Source organism: Pleurodeles waltl, chromosome 1_1 (genome assembly GCF_031143425.1).
Source record: "Pleurodeles waltl isolate 20211129_DDA chromosome 1_1, aPleWal1.hap1.20221129, whole genome shotgun sequence".
Lineage (NCBI taxonomy): Eukaryota > Metazoa > Chordata > Amphibia > Caudata > Salamandridae > Pleurodeles > Pleurodeles waltl.
Genome location: NC_090436.1, coordinates 440912187 through 440934654, shown reverse-complemented (window position 1 = coordinate 440934654; position 22468 = coordinate 440912187). Strand labels below are relative to the sequence as shown.

Sequence of the window (22468 nt, the reverse complement as noted above, 5' to 3'; positions counted from 1 at the left end):
TGTCTGCAATTGTGGGCTTATTTGAAGGACCCTTTCTCTTAACTGAAGAATTATACTGCCAGTCCAGGATGCTGGTATACTACAAGAGGAATAACTGAATGCAATAGGGGTTTTGGGATGTTTTCCCCAACCCTTTGTATTCGATTTCAGTACAGATCCAGGCATTGTACCGGGTCTCCCTGCCCCAGAATACCTTGTAGCAGTATATAGTTTCCAATCTGTAGAGTCAAGGGAGCAAAAGAATGTGAGAGACAGTTCCTCTATTGATCCTAATATACTTAGCAATTTGAAATGGGACCAAATTCCTCTAAATGCTACCCTCCAAGAAATCAAGAGATCTTGTTACCTCCATATCATTATTCATTTTTACTAGGCATGGAGCCACAGAGGCCATCATTTGTGCCCAGCATTCGGAAATTTCAATAATATTATTGCCCATTCACTGAACAACCTTGCTAAAGAACATGGGCAACCAGTCCTCTACCCGGTTGATGTCATTGACACTACAGACTACCCTTCCATTTTATGCCATTTCAACTGTACTGCCATTGTGGTTCTATACTTTATTCTTCAGTAAAGTCCAATGTTGTTTCATTATAGGTATAGCATGGTCAACTTAATGTGTCAGGATTACCTTGCCATCGGAATGAATGTTGAACAGAACATAAATACAGGCCATATATTATATTATGGGAGAGCTAGTAGAACAATATATCTTGTTTTTAACAAAGACTCTTCATAAAAACGACCATAAATATTTATGCCTCCTAATTCCATTAGTTTAAACTGAAAATTAGAAACCCTCTTATTCGTTTTTCCTTGGGTTGCCCAAATGGTCGGTGGGACTGCCCTGGAGTCCTCAATTTCCTTTTCTCTAAATATTTCAATAAGCAATTTTGAAAATTTTAGAATTGATTACCGATCACATAATAATTTTCCACTTTGAACATTTCATCAACAGTCCAAGTTTTTTGGAGGCAGATTATATCTGTGTTAGAGTCACACAATATTTGCACTTTACCAGGATTAAAATATAAGCCTGCCACATTGCAAGACCCAAATAGCTCAAGAATGGCTAAAATTGCTGTTGGGCACTGGTTATAGCTTTATTGCCCTTGCCACTAATGGCCAGCCATTTTCAACCTTCCCAAATACATCTGGTGAAGGGGCTACGTTCGGTGTAAAAACCCTACGCTTATTCTGCACAGAAGCCATTGAGAGAGGAATCATCTTTGCTCTAGATGGTAATAAAGGTCTGCTTAAAAATATACACTCTCGACAGGTCTGCTGCAACATCATGTATCTGCGCCTACCTGATTTCTTTTACAACAAACCATTCCAGCAAAATGCAGCAGGTCGTCTAGAAATGATCATTAGTATTAGGTGTACAGCGCAACACTGCAATTGGCTAGGTTTGTGCTAAAGAGATCATACATATCCATTGATAGTCATTTACTTCATATACATTAGAGGTAGGCTCCTGGACTAGCAGGTGGTCAATGCATGAGTTGTAGGGCACTGTACCTAGCGTGAATGGCATGAAAAGTACGGGATTAAGATTCACACTGCAGGCAGAGTCTTTGATATTCAGATTGCCTAGATGCTGAATATACGCTCAGTGGAGCTACGCCCTCAAAAAAACAACAACTCCAATTCAGGAAAAGGTTGAAAACTTGGTTGGTCATCAGTAGTAATAAATTATACCCGCTAACATGCCAGATGACAGTACCGGTGGACCTATATTCACCCCTTCAACATTTTAACTCCACGAACCCCCTGGTAAATGTGTGCTTAAGAAATTTAAACAATAAACACAAAACTCCCTGTCAGTTAAATGTATTCTCAAAATCAAATTAGAGCAACAAGTCATTATTTTTAGCATCACAATCAAGTAAATACACCTGATTTTATTCAGTTGTATAGTTACTTTAAGTGTAAACCAAGCATAGACAAATAACGCTTTAGTTTAAAACAAAATAGTATAAAACTATTTAGAAGTGTTTTGAAATATGTAGAGTGTAGACAGAACCAGGCGTGTTAAATGTTTTTAAACAGTTTTACACAAACACTAGGCAGGCAGCAGACAATGTTTGCTTCTTTGAAAAGTTACATTTGCGCATTTATAAAATGGAGACGAAAACGCTCACTCTTCAAAATAGTTTGTGGATAGCTTCATGCATCCTACAGTCTATGTGGTTCCTTCTTTGTTGCTAACTATGAAATCACCTAATATAAAACGGTTTCCCATTCATACTCTGATTACAAATTTCAAACACAGTCTATTTTATAGTCCTAATAGTAATTTATCACATAATTACAGGTGTGGTTTAGAACGCATTTGGGAACATTACCTGTTAACGCATCTTTCAACTGTGACTTGCTGTTTGCTGCGTGATACCAGATAATTTCTGCCCCGTCCTTCCTTTTAATCTGGTTATTGTTTAGAAAATAATCCAAAATCCCTTCTTTCCATGATCCTGTGAAAAAGAACAGTTTGCAGGTGACTGTCTAATATCTAAGGGAAGAATAACATGGCTATGCAATAAGTATCACCCCTAGTCTAGGAATGCTGTCCTCTTGATGTAATGATATTCTGTGTACTAATTTACTTATCTGACTAAGTGCCTGATTTAGATCTTGGTGGAGGGTAAAACTCTGTCGCAAACGTAACAGATATCCCATCCGCCGTATCATGATCCCATTATATCCTATGGAGATCGTAAAATGGCGGACAGGATATCCGTCATGTTTGTGATGGAGTATTCCACCCGACTAGATCTAAATCAAGCCCTAAGTTAAATGAACAAGAATTAAAGGGAGGAAATGTGCAAAGTAGTTAACTTCCCAGATATAAGGCAGTGGTCCAGGTGAAACGACAAATAAAGACCAGAACAGAAAGTATTTCTGTGGAACACGTAACTTGGTAGATACAGGAGAATGTAAGGAGAGAGGCTAAAACTACTTCTGTACACAGGCTATTTTGAAAGAGTGATTTCAACAAAAATGGAGACATTTTACAATACATAAGAAACCAGGGCCCCTTTCCGAGGTGCAATCTTTGGATTCTTTGGTATACATTCTAGAGTCAGGCTTACTGGTGAGCAGAGTAAAGCTCACCACCAGTCTGATCATGTTTCAAAAAGGAAGACGTAGTGTATTTGATCTTTTTGAGAGTGCAAAAGCTGCATCAAGTGCAGCATGCAGTTTTTTTGCAGTCTTTAGTGAAATTCTGGAGGGCAATTAGACCTCTGCACTAAATACAGAGGCAAAATCCAGGTGTGCAACTTGCTAAACACATGCCTGTGCACATTTTTCACCAGCACAATTACCATCAGCTTGTGGGCATAGGTTTACCATTCAAGGAAAGAAGTAAAACTACACAATAATTCACCACAAAAGGCTAAATAAATCCTTGCAATCAAATAAGGAAAATTTGTGATTACGCTATTAACAAGCCAAGATTTACAAGACTAAAATATTTAAAACATAAAATATATATATATATATATATACATATATATATATACATATATATATATATGATATATTTGAAAATATGTATTCCTATGCAATAGATAATTAAATGCATCTGGCACACATACATATTACTTGTTCCCTTTCACTTGCCCCAAATTAATAGGTATGCTTACATGAAAGCTTTCTGTATCTAAAGTTCTGTAAAACGGCTTATTGTGTTCATCAAACAGAGAACATAAAAGGAAATCAATCTGGTTAAGTAGTCTGCTAATTTAAAGTTGTAATAAGATGATTTAACCACAACTCCCATAATTCTAATGTTCGATGACACTCTGTAAGCAAATGTTTTAACTTTAGACATCATCTGTTAGGCTGTCCATTGTAATTCTCAAACACAGTTTTTAACTGAATTAGATTCTTTGGCATTACATATTTAACTGTACGTTTTGCATTGACGCTTCATTACCATTATTTCTCAAACATGTTGCTATCCAATTTACCCAACCAATCTGTATGACACTTATGAAATGTCAACATCAGACTAGGAACATTTGCTCTATTAATCCAGTAAATGTAACTAAAAAGAAGTATTCAGATGGGATTCTTATTAGTAAATACTTTTCTGTGATGGCCAAAGTGGAAGCTTCCAAAAGACTTCTTTATTTCTAAACATCCTAGAAACCTAAGACAATGTACTTAGTAGATCGCACAGAAGACCATGATTTAGGCCTTACTGAGGCCAAACTGTTACTACCCTACGTAGGATTACATTTCAAGCAGACAGGTCCAAGCCCCAAGACTCAGTCTTGCTACCTATACTGTGACAACAAGCACTTTAGAACCAGACTCTGGAGAAAGAGGGAAGAAGGGAACAGAAAGGGAAAAATACTGGAATGAGATCTGTATGAAATACCTTATGACCAACCACCTGTTAAGTATACGCATGACTCAATCAGCATCAAAATATATACAAGTAGGAACAATGTAGGGAAAACAGAAAAACACACATGTAAATCCCTTCACCACTTGGAGGCTAAAGTGTGAATGAAGCAGTGTTAGGGAGGGGACACTTTACTTTGAGGTCTAATCAGTGGTTGGGCAGCACACATCCCTTCCTCCTCCTTTCCACTATTATACTCAGGTACTACTAACTTCGCCAAAATCCAAACTATCTGTTTCTTTCCCAGTTTAGTTTATACTGCTAACCAGTGCTAAAGTGCATGTTTTCTATTCTTTAAATATCCACAGTTAATTTACTTGTAAGTCCCTAGTAAAGTAGTAGTACATGTACCCAGGGCCTATAAATTACATTTTGCTAGGCGACCTCAGCACTGATTGCACCACCCACGTAAGTAGCCTTTAAACATATCTCATTGCTTGCCATGCAGCATGTATGTGCAGTTTAAACTACCATTTCGAGCTGGCAAAATAAAACATTTGAAAGGTCCTCACTCTCACTTTTTGTTGGGATCGTTGCCTCCTTTAGCACTGCCTGTTGGATTGGAATTGAATGACTTCCCATTTATACTGGTTCTTCTTATTAACAAACTTGCTCTTAGATCATTAATTGGTCATTAATCACGCTTGCTCTTTCTTGTTTTGAAATTCTTCATCCTTTTATTCAAGTGCAAATATTATCCACTATTAATTCTGTGCAAAAAGTGCATTTAGCCCTTAGTCAGAGGGTAGTGATTCTTATAGGACAAAAGACTATTAGGTCACCTGGACTTTTCAGACAGCACAATCTGTATCTGTAAACCAATAAGAAAATTATCACAAAATGTATACATGAAATATAACCAAGAAATTGTATATTCTTCAAACGTTTTCATCAAAAAGCTACCATAATCAGGTGTGCTTCTGAAATATGTGTGCCTGTATGCATGGTGTTTGAAACTAGAAGCTCTTCTGTCAAAATATTTCCCACTGAAAAAGATGGTATCACTTAGTATTCTGGTTCCAAAAGGCGCATCTGCATACAAACTTAGTATTGTGAGTCATGCCAGTTGCTCGGCTTAGCTAATGTCATCTCATCAAATAAGGGAAATACTGATGTGAATCTCGCGCCGAATATTCCTTATACACTGTTATTCTGGGATTGTGAGCATCCCACCACCAAGTGTGCTTCGGCTACATACATGTGTTGAAACCTATGGGGTAAAACGACCCACATGGTTAATAAGTGAAAGAGGACTCTCACTACAGTTGGTAAGTAAAGGGCCCTGGTGTAATTGAAGGTCATGGCCGTCTTTAAATATGGAGTTCAGTTATGTTCGAGTATGGCACAATATAAACTGTTATTCATGTTCACTGCAATAACGAACATGACTGCATTCTAGCCAAATCCAATGAATTCTCAACAAAAAAAGAATTAAAAAAACAAGCATGTCTGGTGTTTAGAACTACAAACCCTTTCAGTGAAATCTTATCACATAAAATGGTACAAAGAAGTGTGTACTGTGTATCATGGAAGTTAGTGAGGTGAGCCTAATCAGATTGTTCAGCTCAACTCACCTCCTCTGTTCAAATAAAAGAAGACAATTCTTTTACCACATATTCCTTATAGCTCCATTTACTGCGGTTGTGAGGATCCTGCCACCCTTCGGTTTCATCTATGTGTAGAAACCCATGTTGTTGAAAGACAATGTGATCAGTGAGTGAAAGAGGACTCTCCCTACGGATAGTGGGTGACAGAAGACTGGTGAGGTTAAAGTCACTGCCATCAGGAAGAGTGCAGTTGCGTTCAGGTATCACATAATACAATATCACCTATACCAATTACTTGCTGAATAGTGCTACAAAGCGATAATAAACAATATTGGACTAATGAAATCATTCAAAACACAATTCTGCTTGGTCACTCCAAAACATTAAAGCCATCATGTTGAAATATAGTAAAATGAAAAATAATATATCAATAATGATTTTGTATAACTGTTGATCAAAACCCAATGCGTTTACATCATCAGTACTGCTTGAAAATGATACTGTTGTAAACAGAGACAATCGGAGTTCATTAAAAAAAAAACAGGTAAACTCCAGATGGTCATCTGGACCTTTAGGGTATCTAGTCCTTTTATCCACATAAGTTCTTTTCGCACAAGAATTTTGTTGTTATCTATGCCAACCCTTTGTTTGATCGTTTCCAGTACCAGAAATCTTACTTGGTTGATGCTATGTCTATATTCGTTGAAGTTTGTTGCCACTAATAATGTATTCGATTTCATACAAATGTTACTCTTATGTTCTGTAAGTCTAACTTTGACTTTCTGTTCTGTTTTACCAATGTGTATCATGCCATATGAGCACTTCACCATGTACATCAAGTTCTGAGAATCACAAGATGCTTAAGCTTTTAATTTTTTATTAGATGTTGGTTCCTTTCCAAGGGTGAGTTATTTCTAATCTCAGTATGATAATATTGCATTTAGCGCAATTGTGACAAAGTCTAGCTCCGGTCAGTTTTACTGGTCACAATTTCACACTTTTGATCCAATAATTATATTAAATTGCATGATCGTTTTTAAGTAAATATAGGTAGGTGGTTAAATATGCCTTTAAAATCTGTGACACTGCTTTTTTTTATCTAGAAACTTTCTGTAGAAAAGTTTGATTAAAAAATACCATCCTTTTCTTTGTGTTTGTGACAGTGTTAGAGTTTAATAAATTATCTCTGCTTTTCTGTTCTACTCTTCTTATTGAACTTTGTAAGATATTTTAGTAACTGAACTCCATATCTCAAGACAATGATAATTTTAATTTACACTACTGTCCTTTCACCTACCAACTGCAGTGAGAGTCCTCTTTCACTTATTAACAGCGTGGTTTGCTTTACACTGTAGGCTCAAACACTCGAATGTAACCGAAGCACACATGGTGGTGGGATGCTCACGATCTCAGAAGAGATATAAAGATTATGAAGTAGTAGATTCACGTCAGTTTCTCCTTTGTTTGAAGAGATGAGATTAGCTGAACTGAGAATCCGGCACAACTCACTATACTACGTTCATGTGTAGATACGCCTTTTGGAACGACAGTACTAACTTATACCATCATTTTCATTGGGAAAAATTTTACCTGAAGGGCTCATAGTTTTGAACTCTGCTCATCCAGTCACGCTTATTTCAACAGTACACCTGATTTTGTTAGCCTTTTAATGACTAGATATGAAGAATATACTATTTCTTGGTTATATTGCACTTATAAATGTTATGACAACTTTTTTAATGGTTTACAGATAAAGATGGTGCTGTATGAAATGTCCAGGTGACCAAATAAAATTATTTTGTCCTACAGGAATCACTACCTCCTGCAAGGAGCTAATTGGGAATAAAATGCACTGTTCGCACAGAATTAATAGTGAATAATGTTTGCAATCAAACCATTTTCAAAAACAAGAAAAGTAAGCATGAATCATGATAAATGATCTAAAAGCAAGCTTGTTAATAAGAAGAACCAGTATAAGTGGGAAGTCATTCAATTACAATCCAACAGGCAGTGCTATAGGAGACAACATTCCCCAGAAAAAGGGACTGTGCGGACATTTCATTCAATTCCAATACACAGGATCAAGGGGTATACCTCCCCAGCAAGCCTATAAAACAGATTCATTGAAAGAGACACCATAAAGCAAAAAGGCTGAGTGATATGGTAACTCAGATTTTTTAGTAGTCCTTCAGTTCTTTAACTTGATCCAATTTCCGTTAGCATCACTTTTAAATACATTTGAAGAATTGCTAACATGACTGAAAATAAAGTGCTGACACTGGGTTTCTCAACAGTAAAAGCACAGCAGATATACACACGGATTCAAGAGTCTAGTGACTCTGGGACATTAGAAAATAACAAAACAACATAACTGATGAAGAAAGAGGTCAATCACCACATGCATGCTACTCTGCTGATAACGTATCACAAAGCAAAACAATCTCTGGAGGTCAAGCAATTCATTGAAACCTACACTTTGCAAAAAGTTTAACAATTAGTGGTTTGTAATTCTTAATAAATGATCCTCAGACTTAAATACTTACCATAGAAGAAGTGTCAAAGATTTTGGATGACTTAGCACAAGAGATCTCACAACTTAAACACGAAATTGAGAAAAGGACAGGTGAAAACAATTGGACTTTAATATTAAATTACATAAATTGACAAAATGGCCATAGAAATTAGTGAATGGAAAATAAGGAAAGTCAAGCAAGGTACCATTAATTAAGTGGGCTAACAGAAAAAGAAGACAAAACAAAATAATCAACAATGAATTTGGAGGAGAACCTTCCACTTCTGATGAAGAAAACATAAAAGAACTATCTACAAAGAAAAGAACATCCATAGAAACAATCAGAGAAAAAAATACAAACCCCAGAAGAAGAAGAGGCATGGACTGCAAGAAATTATAGATCTTTTTTGTTAACCAGTCCAGAGCCAAGCCAAAAACCAGAAGGGGGAGAGAGTGACAAGAAGCAGAGCTGGACCTTGATTGTTAATATTTCAAAACAATAATTGACAAAAGAGCAGGGGTATGGAATTTGACAAAATATGTACTTGTCCATTGTACAGGTTGCTTCTTAAATCTACATGTCTTGTAAAAAATATCTACTTGTCCCTTTGGTGCCATGTAGTGCAGCAACAAATTATGGCAGCAATCTTGTTATGTAAAAGCTATGATAATAGCCACTCCGGTTATGCAAAGGCTAATACTATAGTAGGGCTTGAATACTAGCAATTTCAAGCCCTACTACAGCAGTTTCCTTATTTTGCCTCCTTTAAGCAGAGCTACATACTGAGGCTTGCGGAAGCGGTAAGCATTAGTTCCACGGTTGGAATGCCTTTCAGTCTGAGCAAACCTACTAACTTGCATGTTATAAGGATTTTCACCAGCTCTTTTCTAATCTTTTCCCATAATAAAAAAGGTTGAAAATGTACTCTTGACAAGGGCAGAAATAGAAGTTCTTCCAGGGTTGGGATAAAAGTGGTTGGAGGGAAAGTGAACTTGTAAACGCTCAACAGATTTTCACATTACCAAATCTACAGATGCATATTTGCTTGTGCTAAAATACAGTTGACAAATATGCTCGAGGAGGATTATTTCCTGGTCCACTTCTGTAAATTCTTGTCAGTTCACAAAAGCCACATAGACATACACCATGGGTGCACTTTTGTGACTTTCTTTAAAAAGTGGGCCCCTAATAAGGTCAACTGTTAGCCAAGACATTTTGTTTTATCAAAGACATACACCATTGGTGTAATTTTGTGTCTTTCTTTAAGAATTGGGCTCCTAATTACGTCAACCGTTAACCAAGACATTTCGTTTTTACCAAAATTCTATTTCTCTCTCTATCCATCTTTCGGCTTGCTTTACTATGAATGATGGCATTCTGCTCCCCCACAAGGAGCATACTGGCACACCAAGTAGTTTTGTTCAGTGTCAAGACTACTGTGGCAATGTGTGTTTTTTAAGATCAACTTTTTTTTTGGTTTTTGCCAACGTTTTTTACAGTGACAATGGCCTGGCAGCTCCCACAACAATAACGTGTGACAAAACCAATGTCAAAACAAGACACACATTGACAAAACCAAAAGACTGACTACCTGTGTTAGATCGGTTGGCTTTGCAGTGCTTATTTATTTTCATATGTGTCATCAGCTTGTTGAAAATGGTTACACTGATTTTCCATTATGAACATTCTTTTAAAAAAATAGCATGTATCAACACATTTTAGCAAATGATGCTTCAAAGAAATAGTACCTAAAATTTCACAGTAATTTAGCAAAATGTGAACATTTTATTTTGATAGCAAAGACTCATCAATCTTGCTTACAAGCTTCTGCAAACATTTTCATCTAATCTAAATGTACACATTTTGTACTAGAACCACTGTCAGTAGTGCAGTGTGACCTTACAGCGTTTATTTAGAGCACTCAAACTAATAATAAAGGCTTTCCTTCTCTTTAACCTGGCAGCCAAAGGGGTTGTGCTGCAGGGGGTTAGGCCCACTTGTACCAAGGACAACATAAACATGAAAACGTTTTGTCCTTGACCCCAAACAATATGTACTGAGTGCCAGGCTATAGGAATTCTACAACCATGCAAAAGAGGAATGTCAGGTTCTTCAAAAAGGGACTTCATTTGTACCCACCTCTTATACAAACAAACAAGAAACAGATATTGAGTTCTTTAAGTTCACACAAAAATTAAAACTACACCACTTCATTAAAAACACTGTAGAAAAGAAAGAATTAGAGGAGAAATGCGAAGAGAAATTCAAACGCCAAAGCACATTTATACATCGGATACCTTTGAAACTATTGTAAAACACAATTTGAAGAAATCCATGAAACATGGAAAACATAAAAACTGTAATAGGAAAGGAAATGAACATAAGGTTTTGAGGAGATTGACCGATGAGCCAATGGTTCTTTTCAAAAAGCAGATAAGGGTGGCGCCCTTGTTATCACAGACAAAGAATTTTACAAACAGAAGGATGACTTGTGAATGACCTACACACATATGGAAACAGATCCAACTAGACCGATTATGAAAACTTTAAGGGTGATCCTAGACAGTGCTTTCTTGAATGGCACCAATGCACCATTATGGAGATGGAGAAAAGATATCTGATCAATGAATTTCCCAAAAAGTTTACCATATATATGTTACCAAAAATACACAAGAACAAAGAAAACCTCCATTTGGAGAAATAGTATCAATAAGATGTTCTATATAGGAACCCACAGGAAATTTCTTGGATCATTACTTCCAACCATATGTACAAGCTGGATAGTTCTATACACGGGACACTACACACTTCCTGGACAAACTACAAACATTGATGAAGGCAGACTTGATGAACCGCCTAATATGGACAATTGATGTGAAGTCCTTATATATTCCCATCCACTATAAAGAGGGTTTAGAAGCAGTGGAACAAGTATTGATTTTGGCCTCTATATCAAAACATCTAAATGTCCTCATCATAGAACTGGTTCATTTTACACTATATCACAATAACTTTAAGTGGGATGACAAGTTTTATATCCAATTGACTGGAACATCTATGGGAAATTGTGCTGCTTCTTGCTATGCCAATTTATACATGCAAATGTTCGAAGATGAAAACATCCTACAAAATTTGAATTGGAAAATAAATTTAGATATTTATCTTGGATATATAGAAGACGTTTTTGTTATAAGGCAGTTATATCACTTACTGAAGTCATAACAGAACTTAACAACATAGATCAAAGTATAAGCTTCACACATGAAATCAGCTGAAATTCAAATACAACCCTGGATGCAAGAATCAGCTAGGAAAATTGCAAGATTGACACCAATATTTTCATAAAAAACACAAGCAAAAATAATCGCTTACATTATCAGAATTTTCACCAACCTAAATTAAAACAATACTTACACAAAATATGAGGATCAAAAGCGTTATCTCCAAACCTAGGGATTTCATCATAGCAAGGAAGTCAATGTGTGAGAAATTCAAAGAAAGGGACATATCCTGAAAATATCTTACAGAGTGCACAAAGAAAAGCAGAACAGAAACACAGAGATTAATAAACCCTAACGCTGTCACAAATTCAAATAAAAGAATGATATTGTATCACAAGTTTCTACAGAAATTGTCAAGATAAATAAAGCAGTGTTACAGAATTGAACGATGTTACAAATGTAACCAGATTTTAAAGGCCATATTTAACAACCCAGCTTTATTTGCTTATTAACGATCACGCAATTTAAAAGAATTATTGGATCAAAAGCATGAAACGGAGACCAGAAAACATACCGGAGCTAGACTATGTCACAACTGCACTAACTGAAATAATGTCATACCAGGGTTAGAAATAAAAAAAAATTAAGAGCAGGCAGTAGCTCTTAAAATATAAAAAGGAAAACTTTTCATTTTCTTTTTTGAAACGCATCTCGTTTTGCATTAAAAAAAGATTGCTTTATTTAAAAGCAAACACATGATATGCTGATCCCAGCAGGCCACCATGATGTTTTGCGATTCCCAATGGGTCGCAAAGCAAGACCTACCTCATGAATATTAATGAGGTAGGTCTAATTACAACCCACTGGGAATCGCAAATGTAACTCAGTAGAGTTTTGAACATTTGGAATTGCGATTTCCTAATTGCAATTCGCACTGAATCGTAATTAGGAAGTTGCAATTCCAAACGTACAATCATCTGGCCCTAGAAACTCTAACCCCCTAAAGATATGAATGACCGTCTGGAGTTTACCTATTTTTTATAAACTCTGATTACCTCTGCTTACGACAGAATATTTTTCAAGCAAGAACTGTTTAGCACCAGATTTTGGAAGCCTTTTAATTTTAATGACAATGTATGAAGAATGTACCATTTCTTGCTTATATTTCAATAATCAATTTTATGATAATTTTCTTATTGTTTCACAGATAACGAGGGTGCTGTTTGAAACATTCAGGCGACCAAATACATTTTCTTTGTCCTATAGGAATCGCTACTCTGTGACTAAGGGCAAAATGCCCTGGAGATAAAATGCACTGTTTGCACAGAAGTAATAGTGGATAATAGCTGCACTTGAATAAAAAGATGAATAATTTCAAAAACAAGAAAGAGTAAGTGTGATTCATGACAAATTAATAATCTAAAAGCAAGTTTGTTAATAAGAAGAACCAGTATAACTAGGAAGTCATTCAATTTCAATAACAGGCAGTGCTACAGAAGGCAACAATCCCAAGAGGAGTGAGGTCATTTCGTTCAATTCCAGGACCAAATAGTATCCCTCCCGAGCACACCTATAAAACAGAGTAATTGGCTAAGAGACAGAACAAAGCAAAAACATTGAGGGCACCAAAAATTTTAATGTTTAAAATTAACCTTTTGCAGGCCTAACTCTTCCTTTTTAATACATATAACTCATCCCTGAATTAGGCCCTAAACAGCCCAGAGGGCAGGGTGCAGTATATTTAAAAGGTTGGACATGTACGTTTAACTTTTACATGCCCTGGTATTCATTACTGCAAGGCCTACCTTTCACATAGGATAACATAGAGTTAACTTATTACATATAATAAGTGATAACATTTAATTGGAAGAATGGAATATCAAGTTTGGTGTTTACAGAACTATAATTTAAAGTCTTGTTTAATGGTAAAGTTGGATTTTAAGTCACAATTTTGAAAATGCTACTTTTAGAAAGCTGGTATTCTCTTATTCCAACCATTTGGTATTTACTGCCTGCATCTTGCGTTATATGACTAGGGGAATGTGGAAGTTGGTCTTTGTGTGTTGTTCCCAGACGGTGAGACAAAGGGAAGATAGGTGTTGGCAGGATGACCCATCTCTTACTTGATGAGGGGGAGGAGCCATCACCTACCACAGTTGCATATCACAAAGACTCTACCCGAGTACACTCACAACAGATTTGACACTAGTCTATTGTGAGCCCAGAGACGACCGGTCCGGGGCAGGGAGGCAGGAAATTCCAAAAACCAATGGGGGTGAAAACATCCAGAACCTTCTCTTACTCCAAAGCTAGGACCAGATATAAATATTGGATCCTCGGAACCAACTCTTTAATACATCACTGGTTCTGTAGAAGACTCAGAAGGACGGCTGTGCTGCTCTGCAGCAAGAAGGACTGTTTCTCTGCTGCCTGAGGGGGTAGGACTGGACCTGCATCTTGAAACCAAGACCACCCACCAGATTACCTCTAAGGACCAGTTGGCTGGCCTCTAGATCAGAGCCTCTGGGACAGAAAAGGCTCCAACCACCCTGCACCTGGACTCTGCCTGCTGTAAGTCCTGCCCCCCCTCCCCCCAAGTGGTGGCACTCCAAATCTGGAACCTTGAAAATGGGCCTGAAGGTGCTTTGCCAGCCTAGTTGTGGTCTCCATCAGAACTAAAGCGAAGCACTGCAAAGCCTCACCAACGTAGATTCCACTCTCATCGCAATTGATGGAGAGCGAGGCAAAGCCTTGCTGCACAGCTGCCAGCTCCATAAGAACCAGCAAAAGGCTATGCCAAGCTTCACCATACAGCTCACTGGACTCAACACAAAGCCTTTACATACAGTTTAATAGAAGCCTATGCTGTATTATGTGAAGCCTCGTAGGGCAATTTCGCTCAGACCGCACACCAGGATTTAGGGTACTTTGGCCTAACTTGGGGCCAGATGTACCAAAGGATTTTACCCATTCTGTGTCTATGGGAAAAAGCTTTCGTACATATGGCCCTTGGTCCCTATATCCAGCCCATGCCCCTTTGCGGTCAGTCTGAACCTGTGACTTTGTCCCGGTCTGGACAGACCAGATAACCAAAGTCGGAGCTTTGTGATATTTTGCAGTATTTTCGCTTAGAGATTTTAAATTGCATCTTTGCACTTCTACTGATTGTTTTTTGTCTTTTTGCTGTCAAACAATTTATTACATTTTACTCTATCTAATTTGGTGTGAGATTTTTTCTTATGCTGTGTTTTCACTGCATTACTTTTTGAAATGCTGATAAAGGGTTTACACATTGTCTTTAAGTTAAGGACGACTGCTATTGTACCAAGGTACCAGAGGGTTAAGTACAGGTTAGTTTACGGTTGATGTGGCTTTCACTCTGACAGGGATTGTGATTTCTACTTGAGTAGGATTTCACTCACCATAACCAGTAAGCCAATTTCCAACAGCAATCAATTCTGCAACTTATGCCGAGATTAAATTACACAAGTATGATGCTTCAAAATGTATACAATCATGAAAACGTATACATTGACAAGACCCATCTACACATAAAATCAAATCAGTCGATTAAGTGGCACATCTTGACTATGAGGTCTTGGTTTGGTGCACAACTCTATCACTAATGCAATCATGATCACATTCACGTTCTCCTTCATCAAAATCCATACTAGTAATTGGAATGGATGTGGAGGGGTTCAGGGTACTGCAGTGTCAGACAGAGATGTTCTCACCTGCTAGGATCACTTGCTCATGCTTGGTCAAAACGTTGTTAGTCAAATGCCGAGTTTGAATATGAGTCAGCAAAATCTCAAATTAATGAGGGCCTTACACAATCAGTGTATAAGCCATCACAATCCCTTCGCTTTGTATTATGGCAAGACAAGCAGCAGTTATGCTCTCCATGCAACCCAGAAGTGTGGAGGCTGCAGGAAATAATGTAGCTGAACAACGTGCCACAGACCGTTTTGCTCCTCCACATTGCTGAGTAAGTACTGAAAGTGAGCAACCTTCTCTTTCATGGCAAAATAAATAAAAAGTCTGTGTCATAATCATGCATCTCAACAGTGGGTGTAGTACGACATTATGGGCCTCATTACAAGTTTGACGGAGGGGATTACTCTGTCCCAAAAGTGACGGATATCCCGCCCGCCGTATTACAAGTTCAATTATATCCTATGGAACTTGTAAAACGGCGGACAGGATATCTGTCACTTTTGGGAGGGAGTAAAATACCCTCCACCAAACTTGTAATGAGGCCCTATGTCTGAGCTCCATGAAGGTATTTGTATTTTCATCTTCCCAGGACACCAGATCACTCACATCACTGTGAGTAAGCCTCAGTAATGGTTTTGCAGTTAGGAAAAATTATAATCTCCCACCATTCCCAAGAAGATCCTCCTTGTTGATGGATTCACTTTTGGAACTGCAGAGATTTTTTCCACAGCCAACATTCCATTCTTTTTTCGATTGTATTACCCAAATAAACAATATTGTTCTGACAGTTTTGCAACTTTGTTAGGCGCACTTTATGTCCATGACCTGCAAGATGGTTTCACTTTACTCTGCACTGGCTCTGCACTGGCTCTGCGCTTTTTATTACACCGTTTTTCTCCTGGAAAATCCCAAATTTCCTTGTTCACTGTGGGTCTTAAATCAGGAGGCAAATCCTCTTTTGTGAAAACTGGGAACAGTATAATTCTTGACTCGCGTGATTTTAGTTAGAAGACTAAGGGACTTATTTGGATGTTGGCAGCAACGGTCCCGCCATCAACATTTTGACTAAGAACCTGTCTGCTGCTGTGACAGCGGCTTGCCGTATTTAGATGTTGGAGGTCCCATAGACGAAAGTCTGCATTCGAACCGTCATTTCCACCAAGAAAGACCGCCCAAGTCGACAGTGCAATAAGGAAAAGCGGCTGATGGTGGAACCCCCAGATGCCTTTCCCGGCGTGCATATTTGGATGTGCATTACCGCCAAGAAAAAAAGGTGCAGTCAGACCTCTATGTTTGAGATGGCAGATTGGCGAGAAAGGGGGTGAAAACTCACCTTTTTCCCCCATTTCACCCCTGCCTTCGACTGGACAACACCTTTCATCACTGCAGCCACCAACCCAAGTAGAATATCCAACTCAACCCCCCCTCCCCCAGCCCTTCTCCCCCGCCAGTGCCGGACTCGAAGGTAGGGATGCCACATTGTCAGGGTACGATGGGTGGGCACTGCACGGGAGGTCGAAGCCACTGTAGGCATAAACATGTCAGTAATTTTTTTTTATTACTATGACATGCATATGTCAGGTACACACTGGTACACGTATTGCACACATACTCAATTGTCATTATGGTGCCACTATTCATGGGCAAATGAATGCTTGCTCCACAATGACAGTACATTCACACCTGTCAACTGTGCCCATGTGTGCACATTGCCAGGGGACCTGTACCAGTCATGTTGTGCTGCAAGCTGTGTGAGTCAGTACATGTATGTGTGTGTGCGATGCGCCTGGCTGACTGAGGCGAAGGGAGCTGGAGTGGGTCATGCGGTTGTGTGTGTGTATATGTGTCTCTTGCGTAAGAGACAGATGTTGCTGTGTATGTTGTGTTGCCATGTGACACATTAAGGTAGTGTTGTTTTGTGGCAGTCGTTGTGATGTGTGTAGTTGAGCTTGTGTGTCAGTGTTTGTGTAGCTGAGTGTGTAGTTGTGTTGTCTGTTGTAGTTGTGTCATGTGGGGGTGCAGTGTAAATGGTGTGTGTGTATTGTGTCACGGATGTATGTCAATGTTTGTTTTCGGCATGTACGGGTTCTGTTGTGTTTGAATGGCAATGGGTTATTGTGTGCATGTGGTGTGTTCTGTAGTGCGGGGTACAGTTAAGGCTAAAGAACAGTGTGTGTGTCACTTACATCTCATCCATAGCCTCTGCCATTGTACAAAGTCCACTGGGATCCGCTGCTGTTTCCCTCTGTCATCAAACCGTCACCATTCAATCCGGTTGCAGAACTGTAATATCTAAATAAGCGGGCAGAATACGGTTGGCTTGACGGTCTGTTTGAGCCCGCTGTGGACGCGGGTTGGTGGTAACACCGCCAAGATCTAAATCAGTCCCTATATCTTCTCCTTGTGTCTGAATGGCTAAACCATAAATTATGTAATTCATTTTCTACAAAAGTTCACAATCCAACAAGTTAACTGAACTTATGTGACAAATTATATACTTGTGATCATGACTTTATACAGAGACATTTGCTGGCACCTTATTAATGATCTGTTAGTTGCTAATGCCAGCAACTTGGACTTCGTTTTCCAAGAGGGGTAGGCTGGGTACCTCCCATCAGTCAAACAATGGAGCAAGTAGAACGTGCTTCAATCAAAAATGTTACTGGATGGCTAGTCAGGATAAGTTACTTACCTGTAAATCCTAGTTCTCTTCCAGGGGTATCCTCATCAAAGTCATAAACATTGAATATTCCCGCCCTTGTGCGGGGACCCCGGAGCATATATAAAATACACACATATTATACATGTGTAAAACAGCAATGCAGGCTATAATGTTAAAACAGGCTAAAATGCTTTATTTCTATGAAGTTTTTTTTGTTGTTGTTTTTTTTATATTATAAAATTACAACAGAGAATAAATATCTACCCAAGCCCCCAAAACTGGGCTTAGGGAAGTAAGCAGCAGTAAACTCTAGAGAAAAAGAGAAAAAACTGCATTGAAAAACAATGGAGCATTCTTAGCCAATAGGCTGCATGCAGGTTAATACAGGAGAACCATAAAAACTTTGGCACCGTGCCTTTAAGACCCTGAGCACCTCCAGTATCCCACCATGCCTCAGGGGTGAAGGAAAGGTGACAGTTGGTTCACAGTTAGGTCAGTTCTCTTTTACGGTGACAATCTGTGTAACTGATTCAAAATACAGTCTGTCCTGCACTTCTAGGAGACGTGCGTCCGGGGAGGAGGGTGGGTTGTTTATGACTTTGATGAGGATACCCCTGGAAGAGAACTAGGATTTACAGGTAAGTAACTTATCCTTCTCTTCCAGGGGATCCTCATCAATAGTCATAAACATTGAATAGATTAGCAAGCCCATCCCTAAACTCTGCGGACTGTCCGATAGAAGTGCAGGAATAGATACGTATTATGCAAATAAATTTCTCAGAGAGGCCTGCCCCACTTGGGCATCCGCTCTTGCATCTGAGTCTAAACAGTAATGTCTAGTAAACGTATGCACAGACTTCCATGTAGCAGCCTTACAAATCTCAGATATTGGAACATTGTTAAGGAGGGCAGCAGTAGCCGCTTTTCCCCTTGTGGAATGCGCTTTAGGCCTCGCTATTAATTGTTTATTAGCCAGCTGGTAAGTATTAACAATACAAGAAACTATCCATCTTGAAATTGTTCGTTTAGATGCTGCCTCTCCTGTCCTCAAATGACCATAGTTTACAAACAAGCGGTTAGAATGTCTAATCGATTTTGTCTTATCCAGATAAAATTTTAGCACTCTTTTCAAGTCTAAGGAGTGCAATGCTTTCTCTGCCGGAGTCTCCGGATTGGGAAAGAAAGTCGGTAAAGATATGGTCTGATTGATATGGAATTCTGACACCACCTTCGGAAGGAAAGATGGGTGAGTTCGTAGAACCACTCTATTGTCATGAAAAACCATGTACGGTTCTTTGGAAGACAAGGCCTGGATTTCACTGACCCTCCTCGCTGAAGTAATGGCCACTAGAAAAGCCGTCTTCCACGTAAGGTGTTGTAAAGAGGCCTTATGTATAGGCTCAAAAGGAGGGCCCATAAGTTTTGCCAAGACTATGTTCAGTTCCCATGGAGGAGAAGGTCTCCGAATGGGCGGAAAAACTTTCTTCAAACCTTCTAAGAAATCCTTGACTACAGGTTTCGTAAAGAAGGATTCCTGAGAAGGTGACTTGCGATAGGCTGTAATAGCAGACAAATGTACCTTAATAGACGATACCTGCAGACCGGACTTCGCTAGATGAAGCAAATAGGACAGTATGACATCCTCCTGCGCCGGTATGGGATTATGACCTTGCTGACAGCACCATATGTAGAATCTCTTCCACTTAAAAGCGTAAGAACGCCGCGTGGAAGACCGTTTGGACTCTTTCAAGATGTTCATGCACTCCTGTGAGAGTCCTAGGTGCCCATACTGCAGGAATTCAGGAGCCATGCTGTTAAGCTCAGAGAGGGTAGGTTGGGATGTAGAATTCTGCCCTCCATTCTGCTCAGAAGATCCGGTCTGCACGGCAGCCTCCTGTGAGGTTTTTCCGACAGGTTGAGGAGATCTGTGTACCAGAATTGACGGGGCCATTGTGGCACTATAAGAATCATTCTGGTCCTGGATCTGTAAAGTTTGCTGATCACTGCCGGAATGAGGGGAATCGGCGGAAAAGCGTAGAGAAATATCCCTGACCAGCCGATCAACAGGGCATTCCCTCGAGATCCCGGACGGTAGAACCTGGATGCGAAGTCTGGGCATTTCTTGTTTACTTCGTCTGCGAAGAGATCCAGTTGAGGCCGACCCCATTGCGCGAAGATGTATTCTGCGACTTTGGCGTGTAGGACCCAATCGTGAGCGTCCTCTAGGTGTCTGCTCAGAAAATCTGCTTCCAAGTTCTGCTGACCTGCCAGGTGAACCGCTGTAATTGACATTCCTCTGGCCAGGAGCCAATGCCATATCGCTTGGGACTCTCGCGATAGGGGTAGGGATCTCGTTCCCCCTTGTTTGTTCAAGTAATACATTGTGGTTGTATTGTCCGTCTGTATTAAGAGCGTTTTCCCCTGAATTAGTGGTATGAAAGACTTGAGAGCCAGATGGACCGCTCTGAGTTCTAGCAGATTGATGTGGTACTGCTTTTCCTTGTCTGACCACAGACCTTGCGCTTGAAAGGGACCCAGATGAGCCCCCCATCCCTGAAGAGACCCATCCGTTACTAGGGTGTCGGATGGAAGCACCTGGTGAAATGGAGCACCCACTGACAGGTGAGGTCTGTGCATCCACCATCTCAATGACTGAAGTGCTACCGCCGGTAGCTGCACCGTGTCCTCCCAGCGACCTGTTCTTTGGCTCCAGTTGGTCTCCAATGCCTCTTGGAGGGGTCTCATGTGGAGCCTGGCATTTGGGACAATAAAAATGCATGATGCCATGGAGCCCAGCAGCGATGTCACCTGACGTGCCGTCGGTGCGTTGGCTCTCAACAGGTCCTGACACTTCCTGCCTATTGAGGATAGTCGTTCCTCCGAAGGATACACTTTTTGGAGTTCTGTGTTTATGATAGCTCCCAGGTAGTGAAGATTCTGTGTTGGAATCAAGGTTGACTTTTGGTAATTGACCTGAAGACCTAGAGCTTCGCAAACTCTGAGTACAATGTCCCGATGGCTTCTCGCCTGCTCCGGAGAAGAAGCCTTTAGTAGCCAGTCGTCTAGGTATGGATATATGTATATCCTTTGTTTTCGAAGATGCGCCGCCACCACTGCCATACATTTCGAGAAAACTCTTGGGGCAGATTTCAGGCCAAAGGGTAGAACTCTGAACTGGTAATGCTGTAACGCTACTCTGAAGCGCAGGAATTTTCGATGTTTGGGAGCTATTGGGATGTGAAAGTACGCATCCTGCAGGTAGATGGAGCACATCCAGTCTCCCTGATGTAGTTGAGGGAAAATCTGGTGAAGCGCTAGCATCCTGAACTTCTGCTTCCTTATGTATTTGTTCAGCAGCCGTAGGTCCAGAATTGGCCTGAAAACGCCCTCTCGACCCTTCTTCGCCACCAGAAAGTAACGGGAGTAGACCCCCTGTCCTCTGTGTGCAGGTGGAACCTTTTCTATGGCATTCTTTTTTAGGAGGGCAAGAGCCTCCTTGCGTAGCAAGCTGAGATGAGATGGATTGTCTTTGGTTGGTGGCAAGCGTGGTGGAGGCTGTTTGAAAAGAAGAGAATAGCCATGTTCGACAATATTGAGCACCCATTTGTCTCTTGTGATAGAGTGCCACTCGCGAAGATAAGCTGTAATACTTCCCCCCACCGGAGTGGTGTACAGTGTCGAGGGAAGCGAGATTTCATTGCTTGGTGGGTGCTTTCGGAGTGGACTGTTGAGGTCTACTTGACCCTCGCTCCCTTGTGTTTCTCGTTGAAAAAGAGGGCGTCCCTGTCGTTGCTGCCACCTTTGCGACCAATGAGGGGTTTGAACCCTCTGCTGGAAAGGGCGCCTGTCATACGGCCTGTACCTCCGCCTGAAATCTTTCTTTCTTTCCAGGCCCACTGCCCTCATGGTATCCACCTCGGTCTTCATGCGGGCCATTTCTTCGTCTGCATGGGCACCGAATAGAGAGTTCCCGGCGAATGGGAGATTCAGGATGCGTTGTTGTGCTTCCTGTTTCAAACCAGTGAGTCTCAGCCAGGAAGATCTCCTTGCACAGATTCCATGTGCGTACCCATGAGCAGCTAAATCCGCCCCATCTGCTGCCGCGCTGATAACCTGGTTGGATACCAGGCATCCTTCTTGCAGTATCTCCTGGAAATCTTGTCTGTCCTCTCTGGGCAATTTTTCTGTGAATCTACTGAGCGAGTCCCACAGAGAACGATCATACCTGCCCAGGAGCGCAGACGCACTGGAGACTTTCATTGCCGAAGCCGCCGTCCCGCATATCTTTCTCCCCAGAGAGTCTAGATGCCTGCTCTCTTTATCCGGGGGTACCGTGGATGAAGATGCCACCGAGTGGGTTTTTCGGGCGGCAGCTATTATAACCGAGTCCG

The 22468-nt window shown here is 40.2% G+C and overlaps 1 protein-coding gene across 1 annotated transcript in view; it reads right to left on the bottom strand.

The window, feature by feature from the left end:
• The window catches only part of FAM151B (family with sequence similarity 151 member B), a 363119-nt gene that overhangs the window by 302700 nt on the left and 37951 nt on the right, over positions 1-22468 (bottom strand). Inside the window, exon 2 of the mRNA XM_069224485.1 lies at positions 2352-2477. Within this exon, the coding sequence (XP_069080586.1) occupies positions 2352-2477 (126 nt within the window). The remainder of the gene's footprint in view (positions 1-2351; positions 2478-22468) is intronic.